The sequence below is a fragment of the Apostichopus japonicus genome, chromosome 13, assembly GCF_037975245.1.
Source record: "Apostichopus japonicus isolate 1M-3 chromosome 13, ASM3797524v1, whole genome shotgun sequence".
In the NCBI taxonomy this organism is placed as follows: Eukaryota; Metazoa; Echinodermata; class Holothuroidea; order Aspidochirotida; family Stichopodidae; genus Apostichopus; species Apostichopus japonicus.
The window spans coordinates 4,221,200-4,238,169 of record NC_092573.1 but is presented as its reverse complement, the minus strand read 5'-3'; the positions used below and the strand labels follow the sequence as shown (position 1 = coordinate 4,238,169).

At 36.5% G+C, this 16,970-nt stretch overlaps 1 protein-coding gene across 6 annotated transcripts in view; it reads left to right on the top strand.

Moving 5' to 3' along the window:
• LOC139978526 (uncharacterized) overlaps positions 1 to 16,970 on the top strand; it is a 121,617-nt gene that overhangs the window by 81,563 nt on the left and 23,084 nt on the right. For all 6 annotated transcript variants that reach the window (XM_071988822.1, XM_071988817.1, XM_071988818.1 and 3 more), the window contains one exon: positions 12,085 to 12,246. In XM_071988822.1, coding sequence (XP_071844923.1) covers positions 12,085 to 12,246 — 162 coding nt within the window. The remainder of the gene's footprint in view (positions 1 to 12,084; positions 12,247 to 16,970) is intronic.

Genomic DNA, 16,970 nt, shown 5'->3' with positions numbered 1-16,970 from the left:
TGTAATAAATAGTGAGATGGAATTATGCAATCAACTGGATACTAAATTAACCCAGTCCTCCACCTCTCTCTCTCTGTATCTCACACTCTTTGACATTTTGAGAATATTTATGGCAAAATATTTGACCGGCTTTTATTCTTTTTGTTTGACTCCATATTAAAACAGAGTACAAGCATTTCCTTCTAGTCTTGGCAGCTGATGAGTAATAGACAGTAAGAATCAGGAAGGAAGGCGGGGAGGGAGGGAGAGGGAAAGGGAGGGGAAGTGAGGGGGTCAATGTACCATTATTTCCATTCCATTTCTGGGTGAGAAGGAAAAATAGACCTGGATGAAATGAAGGAATGATTATGACAACAATATTCCTCCAGATACATGCAGGAGAAAATAAGTACATGGCAATGAATCTTCTGTAACTGAATGTGCAATTATTATATGGCAGTTGATATTAAACTTGTCTCACATGGTGACGGCTACTAGCTAGCAATTAACATATATATTTTTGTGTAAAGATTTATAATTGTCACAAGATAGAACATTTTGAAATGCAGTTTGCATTTATGACTGAGAGGCTGTTTAACCCAATATAGTGGGTGTGGAAGGGGGGTAGGGAACCAGGAGGGTTCATGATTTTGGTGCAATTGAAACACAAATTCTTGCCTCTAAACCCCCAAAAATGTCACTTTACTTATGATGTATGAAAAATTGCAAATGTTTAGAGAAATACCTCACATATTCAACGCTGGGTGTCAGTGGTCACCCTTCTCCTTCCCTTAATTCCCCTTGTTAGCATCGCTCTATGTATCATCTATGTGAATATAACGTTCGTTCCAAACATTTTCTCTCTTGAATTTAATATCAACGAGGAGAAAACTGAGAAGTGTCTGCTTACACACAAAATGATTTAATTTGACAATTTGATAATCAATAAAGCTATTCATAAGACTGCCTGCTTATTTGACTCCCAAGACCTAATTCTGTAGATGTATCTTAAAGGAACACATCGAGAAATACACTGAGAAATTAATCGGTTGTACAAAGTACCAATTGCTGTTAACGATGGCAGTGATGGCAATTTTGTACTCAGATGGGAATATTCTTTTGAAATGTTTAAGACTACATCTACCCTCTGTGTGAATACAACTATCATTATTAACAAGGACAGTTTAAGCGGCTACATCATGGAAGGGGAGGAGGGGGTTGGAAGCAGTTGCAGGAAAAGTTTGTGTCCCAATCGTAAATTTATAGAAAATTGGCAAACACATTAATATTGCAAATGTTTCCACTTTGGAGAATGCTGCACAGATAGGGAATATTCATTTTCTGACCGGACTCGGTGGCTGCTCCAAACATAATTATCCCTCTGTTGTAGATGGGAAGCTCATGTCTGAAGAAATCGTAATTGAGAATCCAACTATACCTCATGTATTCCAAGTGCATTGATAATCCTAACTACATATCAAGTGCTTCCAAGTGCATTGATAATCTTTACACATTAAGTGCTTCCAAGTGCATTGATAATCCCTACTACATATCAAGTGCTTCCAAGTGCATTGATAATCCTTATACATTAAGTGCTTCCAAGTGCATTGATAATCCCTACTACATATCAAGTGCTTCCAAGTGCATTGATAATCCTAACTACATATCAAGTGCTTCCAAGTGTATTGATAATCCTTACTATACCTCAAGTATTTCCAAATGCATTCATAATCCTTAAATACCAAGTGCATTCATAGTCTTAACTTAACTCAAGCAATTATAGTAATTACTGATTATACTCCCGAACAAATTGATAAACCTAATTTTAAATACTGTATAATGCTTCCTTAATACTGAAAATCATGACAAATACATAAAAATACCAAAAGATATTATTTGATATATGTCCATCAAAGGCAATATCCTGTAAGGATTCACAGTTCATGATGTCACCAGGGTGGCTTGAAAGTCCTTCATGCTCAGTATTGGTGCTAACACTGTAGATGTTAAACTCTTAAATCACCTTTGACCTCATTTCACTAAATTCTCATCACCCTGTCTTCCTGAAAGTTTTCCTTCTTTGTGACAGATGATGTAACCTTGAGGTGAGTTACCTGCTGTACACTTTGCTTCAGATTGGTGGATCTGCGGAGAAAGAGTAAGTGGGTGGGGACATAGAGACATGTCAGTGGGCTGAGACATTGAAGTGGTTCAGTGGGCAGTGACATGTAAATGGGTCAGTGGGCAGAGACATGTCAGTGGGTCAGTGGGCAGAGACATGCCAATCTGGCAGTTGGCAGAGACATGTAAGTAGGTCAGTGGGCTGAGACATTGAAGTGGGTCAGTGGGCAGTGACATGTAAATGGGTCAGTGGGCAGAGACATGTAAGTGGGTCAGTGGGCAGTGACATGTAAATGGGTCAGTGGGCAGAGACATGTAAGTGGGTCAGTGGGCAGTGACATGTTAATGGGTCAGTGGGCAGAGACATGTCAGTGGGTCAGTGGGCAGAGACACAGAAATGGGTCAGTGGGCAGAGACATGTAAGTGGGTCAGTGGGCAGAGACATGTCAGTGGGTCAGTGGGCAGAGACATGTCAGTGGGTCAGTGGGCAGTGGATGCTGAATTGGGTTAGTGGGCTTGTATGTTTAATCGAAAGTTGCCAAATTTCACAGTTGAGATAAAGGGAGACCGATATCGTCATTCATAAATACTCAAACCAAGTAAGTTCTGTGACATCCTTGTGTCTCTTTAATTTATATTTTTTTAGTCATTATTGAGGTCTTGCTGACTTTTTATCAGCTACCCAAACTTTTTAGTAATAATCTCAGGCTGTTACAAAAGAGATAAAAAGGAACAAAAAAGGGAGAAGTCTATTGATTTTTCCTTTCATATCTTTTAGTTCATTAAACATCAAGTATTGTGCCGTGATCTTTCAAAAACATTTCTGTAACCTCTGCTTTTCAGAATCCCATTCATATTGAGAAGTAATTGGTAATCGTTCTTTGGAAATTTGATGACAATTCCCCCCCCCCCCCCTTAACATCGATTGATTCTTTATTTATTTTATTTTTTATACTTTTGTCATTTTTCCGATGGCTTAGAATTAAGTGCTGGTGCACTCATTTGGTCAGAGCGTTGATAACCCCGGCAACGAAGAAAATTATCCAGGTGACCTTCGAGGCTACAAAGATGTAGAGCGCTTCGTAAAGGGTGGCAGAGGAAAAGTCTATTTTTTTTCTTATGTAGTCTGCGAAGGAACGCTGGTCGCATGTTTTCCGCTCGCGTGATTCGGATATGATAGCAAGGATGAACTGGTGTTAGTCGTCATATTGATGTGAAGGTCAGATTTTGAGTGTCGTCATTTGAAGTGCCCTGACCCAGTCAGCCGGTGTCAATGTTCGCGGATGTTCGTCCTTAAGCAGTCTGCAGGTTCATTTGCATACTGCTTGGCGCCGAATTGTCGCTATGGAGCAGAAATATCATTGTCTGCGGGACATTGTGGTTTCTCTTGAAAGATTAGTTTTTAATCGATTTGTACTGGTGATGTTTTTCTAACATTTCTGCTTGAGAGGACAGACTGTAAACCTTGCAGCCCAATGTAGTGTTGCTCTGTGAACTCTTGAGCTTTTATTAAACTCACTCAAGCTTCAGATGAGCCTGAATTCAATTTAGCACCTCCATAGGTTTTCATAATATTTATAAAAGAGAACTTGTAAGTGGGGCATGCCAGTCGCGTGGCACAAATAAATATGTGCTATATATAAATATAGTACATATACATATATATATATATATATATATATATATATATATATATATATATATATATATATATATTATATATGGATAGATATAGATATATAGAAATATATAGATATATATATGCATCTCAGTGTATTACATTCAAGAGTTCAGTGCCATCGAGAATGTTGTCCATCCCGCCCCGCAGCTAGGCGATAAAAAATAAGAATGTCAATGAATTTATATAGTAGAAGCTTTTGATATTTTTTCAAACAAGGGGAATTGTGTCAATCAAGTTTGCTATTTTTAGAAAGGTGTACAGCTAGCTGTGTTGGTAGAGTTTTATAACTTCCCTGTCTGTTTGTACTTGACTGAACATATCAAAAATATTACAAAAACTTATCTCGGTTTGTAATGAATCAATATGATATTGTATAAATGAGTGACGAAGTGAAACAATTGAGTTATCTAAGGATTTTTTTATAGGTCATAGATGTCTCACAGCAGAGAATGTACAACCTCCATCGGAGCAACCTACATTAGAAATGTTCATTTACCAGGCAGAAATTGAACGGTCAAACTTTGCAAAGTATAGTTCTGATGTTTGCTAATTTTTATGTAATTTTGGTGATGCTGGAAAATTCAGTATTTTTTGGTGTTTTTCCAAAAATGGTTACTGTTTAATACGAAGAGGGCTAGCTGGATGAAAAGAAAATAAATTATGGGAAAGAACAATGCAATAGATATTTTATAAACATTTTGACTGTAGTTTCATGGTATTTTGAAATTTTTGAAATGGGTTTTTGTTGGAGAGTTGTTTTAGATTAAATGTCCACATAATATAAAATAATAAATTAGCTGAAACTAAAATATAAAAAGAAAGATTCCTACCAATTAACTAACCTTCTAATGAGTGATACTGTTAACATAATTAAGTACTGTTAATTAGTAGGTTCTTTATGATTGAAATTTAGATTTAAAATTTGAAAACTAGATTTGGTCGGAAGCCCAGGTGTTGCTAGCCCATCCACACTCTTTCCCCCCCCCCTCCCCCCTAACAAAAAGAAGCCCAAAAAATTGGGGAAGTGTCATACAACCGTTTTATTCTGTGTAATGTTTTCCTCATTACATATGTATACAAATTTACAGAATACATTGAAAAAAATTGTAGCTTAGTATCACATGTTGTATATATAACCTCCAGAAAGTAACCAGCTAATTGTAATGAATTCTGCGTATAAAACATAGACTTACCAGCACTCCCACTTGGTTAACCCTAATAAACTCATCCCCTTCCAGCACTAACAGGCTGCCTACGTCATCACCCAGGGCACATTTTCTCTCCTTATGACTTGTTTTTTTTTTATCCTTAAAAAATTTAATAAGCAACTCATATCTGAAAATAAAAAACAATGCAAGCAACCACAGATTTGCTTACAAACACTGAGCCATTGTGAATTCAATTTCTGTTTTTTTTTCTTTTATGAAAATTTTATGTAAAAATTAGCCTCCAAAATGCATGTCAATACAAACACAAAACAGTTTCTTCAATATATGTTTTATACGATAATACACAGTATGTAAATGTAATATATACTGCCACTATCTCACATCTGCTACTGTGTAAACAGCTTCAAACTCATCTGAAGGGAACACAGGTGTCTGTTGAATCCTTGCTTTACAGTGATACAGTTCACTGACTTTGTTTATTAAGATCATAGTATTCTACTATATATCTACCACTAACAGACAATAGTTGGTCACATTTTCCCTCCCTTCCAAACAATGTTATGGGATAAACAATTTATCCTAATATAGATATTTTGGTTAGGATTGGTATCATCTTTTAATTTGAATGTGTCAAAGCCAAACCATAATCTAGCTCATTTTTTACTAATTTTATTTTTATCTTAATCATTTTTCTCTTCTATGTTCTCTGTGTTCATTTGATGAGTCTATCCATCTCAACCAGACATGCAGTCACTTAATTAAACCCCTTCAGTGCAATGCTCTTCCTTATCCCATTTTTTAAACTCAGGAAAAAAAAGAACGAATTTTCATCAAAAACAAATTTCCAAACACTTTCTAAAAGTAAACATAATTAGTTTGCATTTAAAGTTGTCATGTTTTGATACCAGACCCTGCTGGGCAAGCGATTTGTTTCTTCTTCTTCTTCTTCCTATTTCTCTCTTTTTTCGGATTTCTCATAAAATGTCAATTAGTTTGTGGTCTTCGAGTCACAAAGCCCGTTAGGTCGGTTAATGTTTCATGTGAAACAAGAGATCGAAGGATCAATACTTTTGAGCAGAGTTGGCTGAACTCCACAGCAATGTGAATGTCCTTTTCTTAAGAGAATAATCACAGAATACAGAAGTACCAAAAATAACAGAAAAGACACCTGAACGTATTATAACGGAAGTGGGGCAAATCGTCAACGACGATTTATCGACCAAATGGATATAACCAAGTGTAATGGATGGAGGAGTGCACGCATTGCGAAAACTTGGAAAATTAGACGGGGACCTGCAGAGGCCCATTGTTTTATGATATATGTGTTTAATGATTTATTAGACAGCTTGCATGTTTAGGTAAAAGTAAGACCAATCAAGTATTGTAAAGATGCATTGAATGAGAAGTGAACGGAATATGTTTTTGAAATATTTTTTAGAAATAAAAAAGGAAAGAAAAGGAAATTATAACTTTGATGACTTTGAGGATCAAGTCAGACATGCTTAATCTGTTTGGCAGATGATGCATATATCTTGGGAGTACTGAAATATTTTAAGACCACAAAGGAAATTGTAGGATGTTATCCTTATCAAAAGATATTACAGGTCTAATTTTATAGCACAGTGAGAAATTTGTGCTTTATGAAAGCTGCTGGCTGTTCAATGTGACATGTTTCTGTTTCTGTATATGATATATCTTTCAATCTTCATTTCAGTGGACGAATATAATTTGATCTTAGGAATTATTTGTGTAAATTAGTTATGATGTAATATTGCAGCATGGCATGTCCTTACAAATCAACTTATTGCAAAGAAATTTGCAGGTCCATGTCAATCTCAAAAGAGGAAGCCATTTTGTGGATTATATTTCCTTTATTACATTATTTACATTATTGTTGGCATGTTTACAATGAAATAAGTTATCTGAGATTGATTAATTTCTACAAAAATTAGGTCATTGAATGTTACAGAAAATATCAGGCAATGATGACATAAATTGGCTTATCGGGTGGCAAATGTTGTTTCTTATGAATTTATTAAAGATTGGACTGCATGAAACAAATACAAAAATGACTTAATCATGTGACTGACCTATCCAGGTTTGATTTTGTTTTTTCAACCAGGGGGTCATGGGGGTATTGAGGGTCAGTCTTTACCCTCGTTCACTTGTTTACAACACTAATGAGGGCTTCAGGTACATGCGAGCAGCTGTTCATTTTGCCATCGGGCGGAGCGTAAATCATATTCTTTGTTTTAAGAATGGTCAGTCCCATGCTCTTCTGGTCAACCACCCATGCCGTCTGCATTCTGTGAAGTCTCGTCTTTCGTGGAGAAAAAATCTAGCAGCAGAGCGTAGCTTGGTTTATGGCATCCCTTTCGGCAGAGTTGTAAATTGTACCCAGCTTGAAATGCGACCAAGTGTAACAGCCGTGGGCAATGCTGCAGTTATCGAACCCGTCTGCGGAACGACAACATCGTCGGAATCCTTGACGTGCCACTTGCACGAACTTCACCGTGAACCAAAAGGTTATGTGTGGTGTGCCTTATCTCTGACATCGATCATGTTATGAAACGCTAGACTCAGCGTTTCATGATCGTCTTCGTCACATGAATTTGGCTGAAGGGGTATGACCAGAGTCAGCTGGTCATGTAGCACCCTGGGTCTGTTTACTTTGCATGAAGGTCATGTCTGTATGCACCAGGGAATGTATTTCCTGCGTAACGATTGGTCGTTTGCCAGAGCTGTTCTACCCAATCAGGTGCCTAGCTCTGTCATGAGTACAACCGGGTGGGTGGATGGGTTGTATTGTCGACTGCAGCCTGCTGCTGCTACTGGTGTACATGAATAATGTCATGGGTCTGCCATTCCAAACATCTCTATTAAACCAAGTAAAGAGGAGCCACGGAAGGTGAAAACTTTCTCAATTATCTGCAGAATTTCCAGGTTTCATCTAGATTCATGCTTTCAGTACTATTTGTGTTTTTGAATGGCAAATAATACAAGATAGTAATGTAATATTGCTAATTAGTTATGTTATTATACATACACAGCTGTCAAAAACATAAATGTAAAGTTTAAAACCATATCGTTGAATAATTTCTAAGTAGTTTTACACGGTCTATAATTTAACCGATCTTGAAAGAGGTAGCTTAAAATTTGTACCATCGAACTCATCGATTTCTGAAAGTTCTCGCGTCGATTTTCCCACGGTACATGTATGAATTTTTTTTGTCAGAGAGCTATGGTCGTAATGTCCAATGACTGCAAACGGTGACCCCCTGTTCTAGTTTCTGTTAATGTTATCCCCTTATTCAGGTTTTACTTGTTGTTTTTAGGACGCTAATTGACCATTTCTTTTACTTTGTTTTCTTTTTCTCTTTGCACATACGGTAATCCCAAATGGTTTCTCCTCTTCAGGACATTTTTGATTTTCAAACATAGTAGCTTTTAAAATGGCCACCTTTGTTTCGTATCCACATGATGCCACTGGCCCTCCCTCATCCAGATGTCTGTACTTAAACATAGCCAGCATGATATTGTTTAATGTCTTTCATTGTTTTTAAAGTATCATGCCAATAGTCATCTGGTAACATCCAACAATTCGGTCGTTGCTGTTGGTCTAAAAGCTTATTTTCCCCCTTAGGAAACAATTTTTAGATTTCTAATGTCCATTATTTTGTCCCAATTTAACCTTTGTCCTAATTTGTGTGAACCTTTGCGGCAACATGGTTAGGACCTCGCCCAATGAGGAACAAACATGCACACACAAGTAACAGTGAGGAATTTTACACTCCAAGCACCCCCCCTCCCCCCCCCCCACCACCAAATACAATGGTTTTCTCACTTTTAATCAGCAAAATATGAAAAGGCCATTTTTGTTCATTTTAGCTTCCTCTGAAATTTGTTGTATCTTTTTTTCTTTTTTTTTATTAAGAAGAGGGGTATTTAGAGAGGATGGTATTGGGGGGGGGGGGGGGGATGGGACATATATTGTGTTGTCATATGATATTTGGAAATGAAGGCAAATATTGTGCAAACATGTGAGTTTTTCTGCCATATTGCACAATTGGTGACCATTTCTTGAGTCACCTAAATGTCATGTGTAATTTCCAAATTTTTTAATTGAATATACAGTGAAAACTTTCTTGAAGGTAAAATGCCTGTATATTTACATTATATAGTAAAATAAAGCTTTACCCTGAGAGAGTGTTAATACTGCAGGGAATCAGACAGAAGTTTGGAATTGCTGGAGTGGAGGGGGCGGCTGGCATTGGGGAAAGGTGGGGGGGGTTGGTTGCTTGTTGGGTAATCTTCAGTGGTTTAGAAATGCCTCTACGGGAGGTGGAATTTTTTTGGTAGGAATGGGAAAAGAGGGATGGGAGACTTAGTAGGTCATTCCCTGTATTGAAAAAAGGACAGTTGTTTTATACCCTGCAACAGCCAGCCACAGGGATGTGATTTTTCCATCTCCAACTGTTTGAGATATAGACCACATATAAATGAACTGAACTGATTTCACAGCTTTAGGATATCCTTGCCAAACCGTGCCGATCCCCACCCCCACCACCAACCCACCCAAGCCACGCCACCACATGCTTGAAGTTAAACCTAATTCCTATTTTTGTTTTGTATTTTGAACTTTTGATGGCCTCATTGTTTTGTTAATTATACATTTAGCTATTAAAAGTTCTGGCTTGGCCATAGATAAGTTATACTGTAGCCTTTGTGAAAATTTGGACTCTTTTTACCATGTGACCTGAACGATCTTAATATTTTGTTGAGGTACAGCACTAGCTGTTTGGTTTCATATATTATAAACCCATTCATCAAGTCAATTTCATAGTTTATATACACATGTGGTTTCTGTTTACTGGCTGGTTCAATGCCAACCGACCATGAAATTAAGTTTGACTTGGCATATTTGCAGAGGGAGACCGAAAGAAAAGAAAACGGTAAACGTAGAAACATAACAGATCAACAGACAAACTGTTGAGTAAATTACAACCTCCGTAATTATTGCTCATGGGTATAAAATAATGACTAGGAAACTTTTATTACCTGTAGGTCTAAATAGAACATGTCTTTGATCTTACAATTGAATTTGTAAGCGATATTTGGTCAAGCTCTTTTGAGGGAAATACCTGCGTACCGGATTATCAAGCAGGGACAGTAGTAAATTGGATTAGGTTTACTTATATAATAAGGTCATAAATTCTGTAAGACCTTTGTAAAGGATTTCAACCTTCACTTTTTGTATTCTTTTTTTTTTTTTTGTATTTTTTTTTGTTGGTAATACCATTTTCATAATTATAGGTAATTATAGGTTGGCAACTTGGTCTGTTGGAAAGTGAAATACGAATGTGTGAATGGTTAATATTTATACTTTGATCATGAATGCAAGCATTTATTCTTCAAGTACAAAACAACAAGGCATAGTGTTAGTAAACATATGCCAGGATAGAAAGTCTGATGACTCAAATCAGATTGACAAAAACATATTTTAAAAAATATTTAAAAACTTCTCAACTTGAACACTGACTACTGACCTATGTAGAGATTAGAATGAATGGATTTTGGAAACCATCAGAACAATGCAATAATTTTGACAGGTTTATATGATGACGACGACGGCTAAATTTGCAGGCAGTTTAAAATACAGGTGGTAGAAGCTACAATGAGTCCTTGCTCATACATATGGCCTACAACTTAAATTTTAACTGGAACACAGAGAAAGGTTTACATTCCCTCAAGCCCTTCATCACAAGGCTTTCACAATATGGCTACTGGCTCAAGAATTGTTTACATCTATTATTATATTTTCCTCTTTTTTTTTGTCATTAACTTTCAAGTTTATGATAAGGAGGAAGGATTTTGGACACAAATTGCTTATTTAAGGAGGCAACTGTCTGATAAGAGGTTCATTTATGTCAGTCTCCCTCTGTGCTTACCTCTGATCTTTGGAAAGTCTATCCCCAGGGGTCAACATCATGGATGTCTAGCTGCAAAATTATACCACCAGATTTTACTGCCTGAGCTAGAGAAATAACCATTCTGTTTGTGTGGCAACTGCACCTCTTACATAGATACAAAATGTCAGTGGAAGCATATATTTTATAGGTGTGAATTGTAGGTGTTTGAATATTTGTCAATATCAAAGTATGATTAATTGCAATAGGTTCTAAATGATGGTGTGGCCTTCCCGGTACAGGAAGAAAGCGCAGGTCTAACAGACTTTAGACCAGTCTCTGTGTCTTTCTTTACAGATTTTTTTTTTTTATCTCTTATCTTTTATTCTGTTTATCTTTTTATCCTTTTAAGCTCTTTCTTAAAACATCCATAAGAACTATTATGTAAAGTTAGCGACACTTTGGTAAAATCGTTCAGAAAAATATTGTATGCCTATTTTCCGTACTAAAAGAAAGTCATATATTGCCTTTGAAGGCCAACTCTGCCAACAACATATTGCAGTTCATTTATTAATTAAATACACTCTAAACTACAAAGTTTTGGGGTATTTTTTACAGAAACACAAATCACATCTTAGTATCGAAAGTCTCGCATTGAAAATAATAGATCCATTTTAGAAATTAGGCTGACTTTTGGAATCTGGGTTTAGTGTTAAGTTAATCTAAAATGTCACTGTCTATGAGTTGTTAAATGGTTAGGGGATTATAAGGTTCATTGTACTGTTATAAATGCTTGAGTAAGATCTTAGTGATTAGCAACGAGCTTTCGTAGAGATAAAAAACAGACAATTAGTGTGACCGCTGCCCTCTACATCGCGCACCTTCTGGTCTGTTAAGTACATTACAAGACCCTGTGTTCCAGTTTACTGATTTGTGTAAATAGTCTTATGTGACTATGCCACATGCAATGATTCAAGCATGCACGATGTCACGAAAAGCGTTCATTCTAACAACTGAACTGATGTCTGCAGTCGCCATTGCATGGAAAGCTTATAAAAAGAAAAATGTTCTAAGAGAACTCCAGTAGTGGTAGAGCAGTTGGTGGTAACAAGTTATGATTAATTTTTAATGAAAGGCATTGTTTAAAAAATGTGTGATTATTGAAAGAATTGGAGAATACTTTGTCACTTTGATTATTTTTTTATCTGTTTTTACTTTCATCTTGCAGCTTCTGGTAGCGTATACACTTGGGGAGGAGGAAGTGACGGCCAGCTGGGTTTTGGGAAGACCTCTACTTATCTGGCAGAGCCTAGATGTCTTCCAAAATCTGCCTTTAAGGGACCGGTTTCACAAATTGCCTGTGGAGAATCCTATAGTGCAGCTGTTACAGGTAAATGAGTTGATACTTGTCATAGGGGTAAGGTTGGTCATTGGCACTTAAACCCTGATCCACTTTTTGCATGTGTCTAAGCAACTCATATATGTCTTGAAATTGATATAGAAATTGATAAAATCACAATAGGATTATGCAAGGACACATTGCTCTTTAGATTGGAAAATCATGTTTCACTTTAGCTCCTCCCCTCCCCCCCCACCAAAGTTTTTATTTGACCCATCCTAAACCACAGCATTATTACAGTGGGTTTAATTTCAAGGTCAATGAATCACCTGTTTTTTTAAACACAACTTACAAGCAGAAATGCTTAAATCTGAGATAATCAGTAGAACATACTTTCACCATAGCAACCAAGTGTTTGCATGTTTAAAACAAGTTTTCACCATAGCAACCAATTGTTTGCATGTTCACCATGAGATTGTACTCAATGGCAGTTTCTCCCCTTCCTGTTGTATTGGTTTCCCCAAACTGAATGTTGAGTAGTGGGTAACTGATTCCATTAAATGTGGCTGTTCCTCAGAGGATGTCCCTTAGCCAGGAATTTTGAGTTGGGGGGGGGGGGCCTGCAGGGGGAACCAATGATGCAAGGGGTATGGAGGAGGGATGAAGACTGATTTAACTAATATTTAAAAATGTTCAGCTTTTCCTCTGGATGCGTGGAATGGAAACTATTAATGAAAATGAATGATCCCTTCTCAATATTTGGAAGAATGCAGAGATTTATGGCAATGCCAATAAAATCCTTCAAAGGCCTTGAATATATTGAAGTTCTTTATAATACTGGAAGAGTGTATAGATGGGATTTAATGAGTAAGCCACCTCACAATGCACCATGCTGTGAGTGGGGGCTGTTTGGTTATTATGTAACAATTTATTACCTATTTTAAATTAAAAATCAAATATCCCATCTATGGACCAAATATAGCTCCATGATGCTATTTGTAGCGATTAAGGCATTATTATTGATCTCAGTCATCTCCCATCCTCACTCATCTCTACCTTTGAGCCTATTGATTGCATTCTCTGAGCTAGTTCACACTGAATATCAACTCACTGTTTAAAAACCCTTTACTGCATGGGGGGTTGGGCACACAATTAGGATTTGGGGCACTTATCTTGTTAGGGTTGGTTTATAAAGGTTAGGGACAACTTCTCTATTAGGAAGTTGATTTAGATCAATAGAGAACAAAATTTGGAATTGAAACATAAAAAAAAAATATGCAAATTATATATTACTTGGTTATCGTCATTATTCCAAGTTTTTTCTTTGTTTACATTCTACAATTACAGCCTAACGTTGGCATAATGTTAGGCCTAGCCTAGCCTTTGTTGTAAACAACGCTATTGACTTACAATTTCTGGACCCTCAAAAAGGACCGAAGCTTGATAAACTGGTTCGACCAGAACGTCCTGGTCCTCATCATCAGTGGTATCGGTATCGGACCAATTGTCCCACATCTCTAGGACCTCTTGGGCCGTAAATTTGGGGGAGCTGCGTGCAATGCGTGGTACACTTGTACTATTGTAGATGCCATATTTGCAAGTGTACAGTATGTGCACAGTATGACGCAACAGCTGCGGTTGCGATCAATTTAAAAAGGAATACGAGGGCGCTATGTCATAACTATCAATTAGAAATGTCGTAGTGGCCTAAATATCTAAAAAAAAAAAAAAAAATCACGTACCTAGGATGAAGCGTTCTGGAACGATAATTTTTTCAAAAATGAACGGATTTGGACTATTTTGGTGTCAAATAAAATTACAGGAAATTTTGAGGACATTTGCATTTTTCTCAGAACCCTCTATAGATATATTGCTGAAATGCTCAGAATATGTTCAAAACATGTAAGGGTTTATTCCAAATATAATGGGGGGTCTGTTCAACTTTTATTTTCTGCCACGATTTTTTTGATGCCAACATCGATTTGTAGCCAAATTACGTCATTTTCAGATTGACATTTGAGCCCCACCCACTAAAAAAAATCACAGTAACCCCCCTTTTTATTGTTTTCTACACAAACGCATGGTCTTAGCTACATTTCAATACCTAAATGAATGTTGTAGGATGTATTAAAGATGGCTGAGTACTATTTTTTTTTAAATTCAATGATTATTTGGGTCCATATCGACCCAGAATGCAGAACACAGTTTTAAGCTCAGAAAGTAACAGAATAGGTGGGACAGTGTAAACAGGTATATGTAATAGGTTAAGGTGATAAAGAGTTTGAATGACAGCAACTCCCAACTCCCCCCTCTTCTTTACTTCCCCCCACCCCCCCCCCCCCCGACAGAAACTCAAATCTATAGACATTATTATCTTGTTCCTTAAATTAAAAGCCCTGACAATTTAGCAAAGGGACACTGAAGGCTCAAAAAGTTACAGAATAGGTGGGAGAGTTAAACAGATATATGTAATTGGTTAAGGTGATACATATTTTGAATGACAGCAACTCCCACCTCCCCCCTCCCCCCCTTTTTCTTGGCTAGATTATTGGAACAGTTTACTTTTTGGATTACCTGCGCAGGAAACTATGAAATTACAGCTTTTTATTCAAAATTCTGCTGCAAGCCTGGTCACTAGAACAGAGAAATGCGATCACCTAACATCCATGCTACACAAACTGCATTGGCTTCCTATTCAAGAAGCAAACAGAGTTCACAATTTTATGTAAATATTACACATAATATTCTCCATGGCATGACCCTGGTTTATTTAGAGGAGCTGTTGAGCCGTGATGTTGCAAGATGTAGCTTGCGCAAAACGGCGAACGGGAAAATATATCTGACACAACCTCTGCTTTAGTTTCTATGGTCAAAAAGCTTTCTCGGTTTGTGCCCGGGCTTATAATAGAACAGTCTGCCATGCCAACTTCTCTGGATTGATAAATTTAATTGTTGTAAATCTGAACTTAAGACTCACCTCTTCAGAGAATATTTTCATCAATAACTTTCTGTAATTGGAATTTTATACTGTCTTTATTAACTTGTCATAATTCCTATATCTTATATTTACCTAATTTGCTCTCTATATTTGCTGAAAGTTTACTGGTGTTTTTGGATATTTAATGTCGTTTGCTATATTGTTTTTTTGTTATTTTATGCTTGAAAGATGCATTGAGATGTTCTACATCCATAATGTGTTTGATAAGAATGTATTTACATTACATTACTTTACAGATATAGGTAATAGCTTAAGGTGATAAAGAATTTTAATGACAGCAACTCCTTCCCCCCCCCCCCATTCCCTTCCTTCTTCTTCCCCTCCTCCAGCAGAACCCCAGATCTATATCAACATTATCATCTTTGTTCCTTAAATTAAATCTCTGACATTTGAACAAAGGTATACATTCTAATAATATCCAGTACTGGAATAAATTTTAGTACATTAATAATCAAAACTGTAATAACATAAGTGCATTCTGCTTTAACAGCACTGTTTCAAGTTTCCTGGTTTCCTTCAATTTTCTTCCTAACAGATAAAACCTTTCACTTGTTAAAGCTTCATATATATTTCACTGTCATGTATTAACCTAGGGACTATTCTTATACATACACATGTGGCATCTCGTCAAATCTGCACTTGCAAAAAAATTTTGCAAATTCTAGATACTTCATGTTACAATAATTATTAATTTTGTTTGCCATTTTTCCATGTTTCCTTTTGATATCTTCTCATGTTTTTGATGAGAAAGCAACAAAAAAGAAAAAAAAAAGGAGAAAATTTACTATTCCATCTTCATTGTCAAAATTGTCAAGCAGAAATAGAGGCTTTCTGGAGAATAACAGGAAGTTTGAGCTTAGATTTCTTGAGGATAAAAGAGGTCCTACCACTTACATGTAATGACTGGTAATAGCATCTTTGGCTGTCACTTGAGATTGTCAGGCCAGTCATTTCTCCACCAATGTTACCAGTATTTAAAATGTCAATGGTATCAAAATTGATGAGCACTATACATCATCATGCATTTTTGATGAAATCTCAGTTTTTGTATTGTTTTTCGGTAATTTTGTCCTTTTTTTTTTCATCCTTTCAATTCTTTCTTAGGTCAGTAATCAATGAAACTTAGCAAATACGATTTCCATAAAATTGGAATCCTGTTCACATGTGCACACAAGAAGGCTGTATTGTTGCTTCAACTTGGGGAGTGTTCAGCTGCTGCATAAATACATTTTTAACACAAGGGGAGAGATGTATTAGGTTGGTGTGTAAATATGACTACACAGATATTTATTGGCTTCTTTTGGAAACCGAACCAAACAATTTCATAAAATACAGAATACATATTTTATTGCAAGTTTGAGAAGACATTTATTGTCCAAAGAATTTTCTGTCAAAGTGAGGTTAAGTGTGGATGACAGTTTAGACTTTTTTAACCAATTCATATAATTTTGCAAAACATGACAGATCTTTGGTTAAATAACAGAAAATATCTTGAGGCTGCTACCTTTAAATTATTTTTTTTATAATCAGGCCGAATCAAGCTCACTGTAAGAAGTGCTCTTTTGGTTTTCTGCCAGTCTTTTTTATTTTTTTATTGTGATTTTGATCTGGCAGTTTTTGTTAAGTAGCTGCTATCCCTCAATTTCTTGAACAGCCTATGATTGGCCGTCTCACAGAAACAATGATTATACATCACATCCAGTGTCCTTCATAATTCGGCTAGCTTCTACACGTTTACAAAAAATATGTACCAGAGAATAGATACAAATTTATCGTC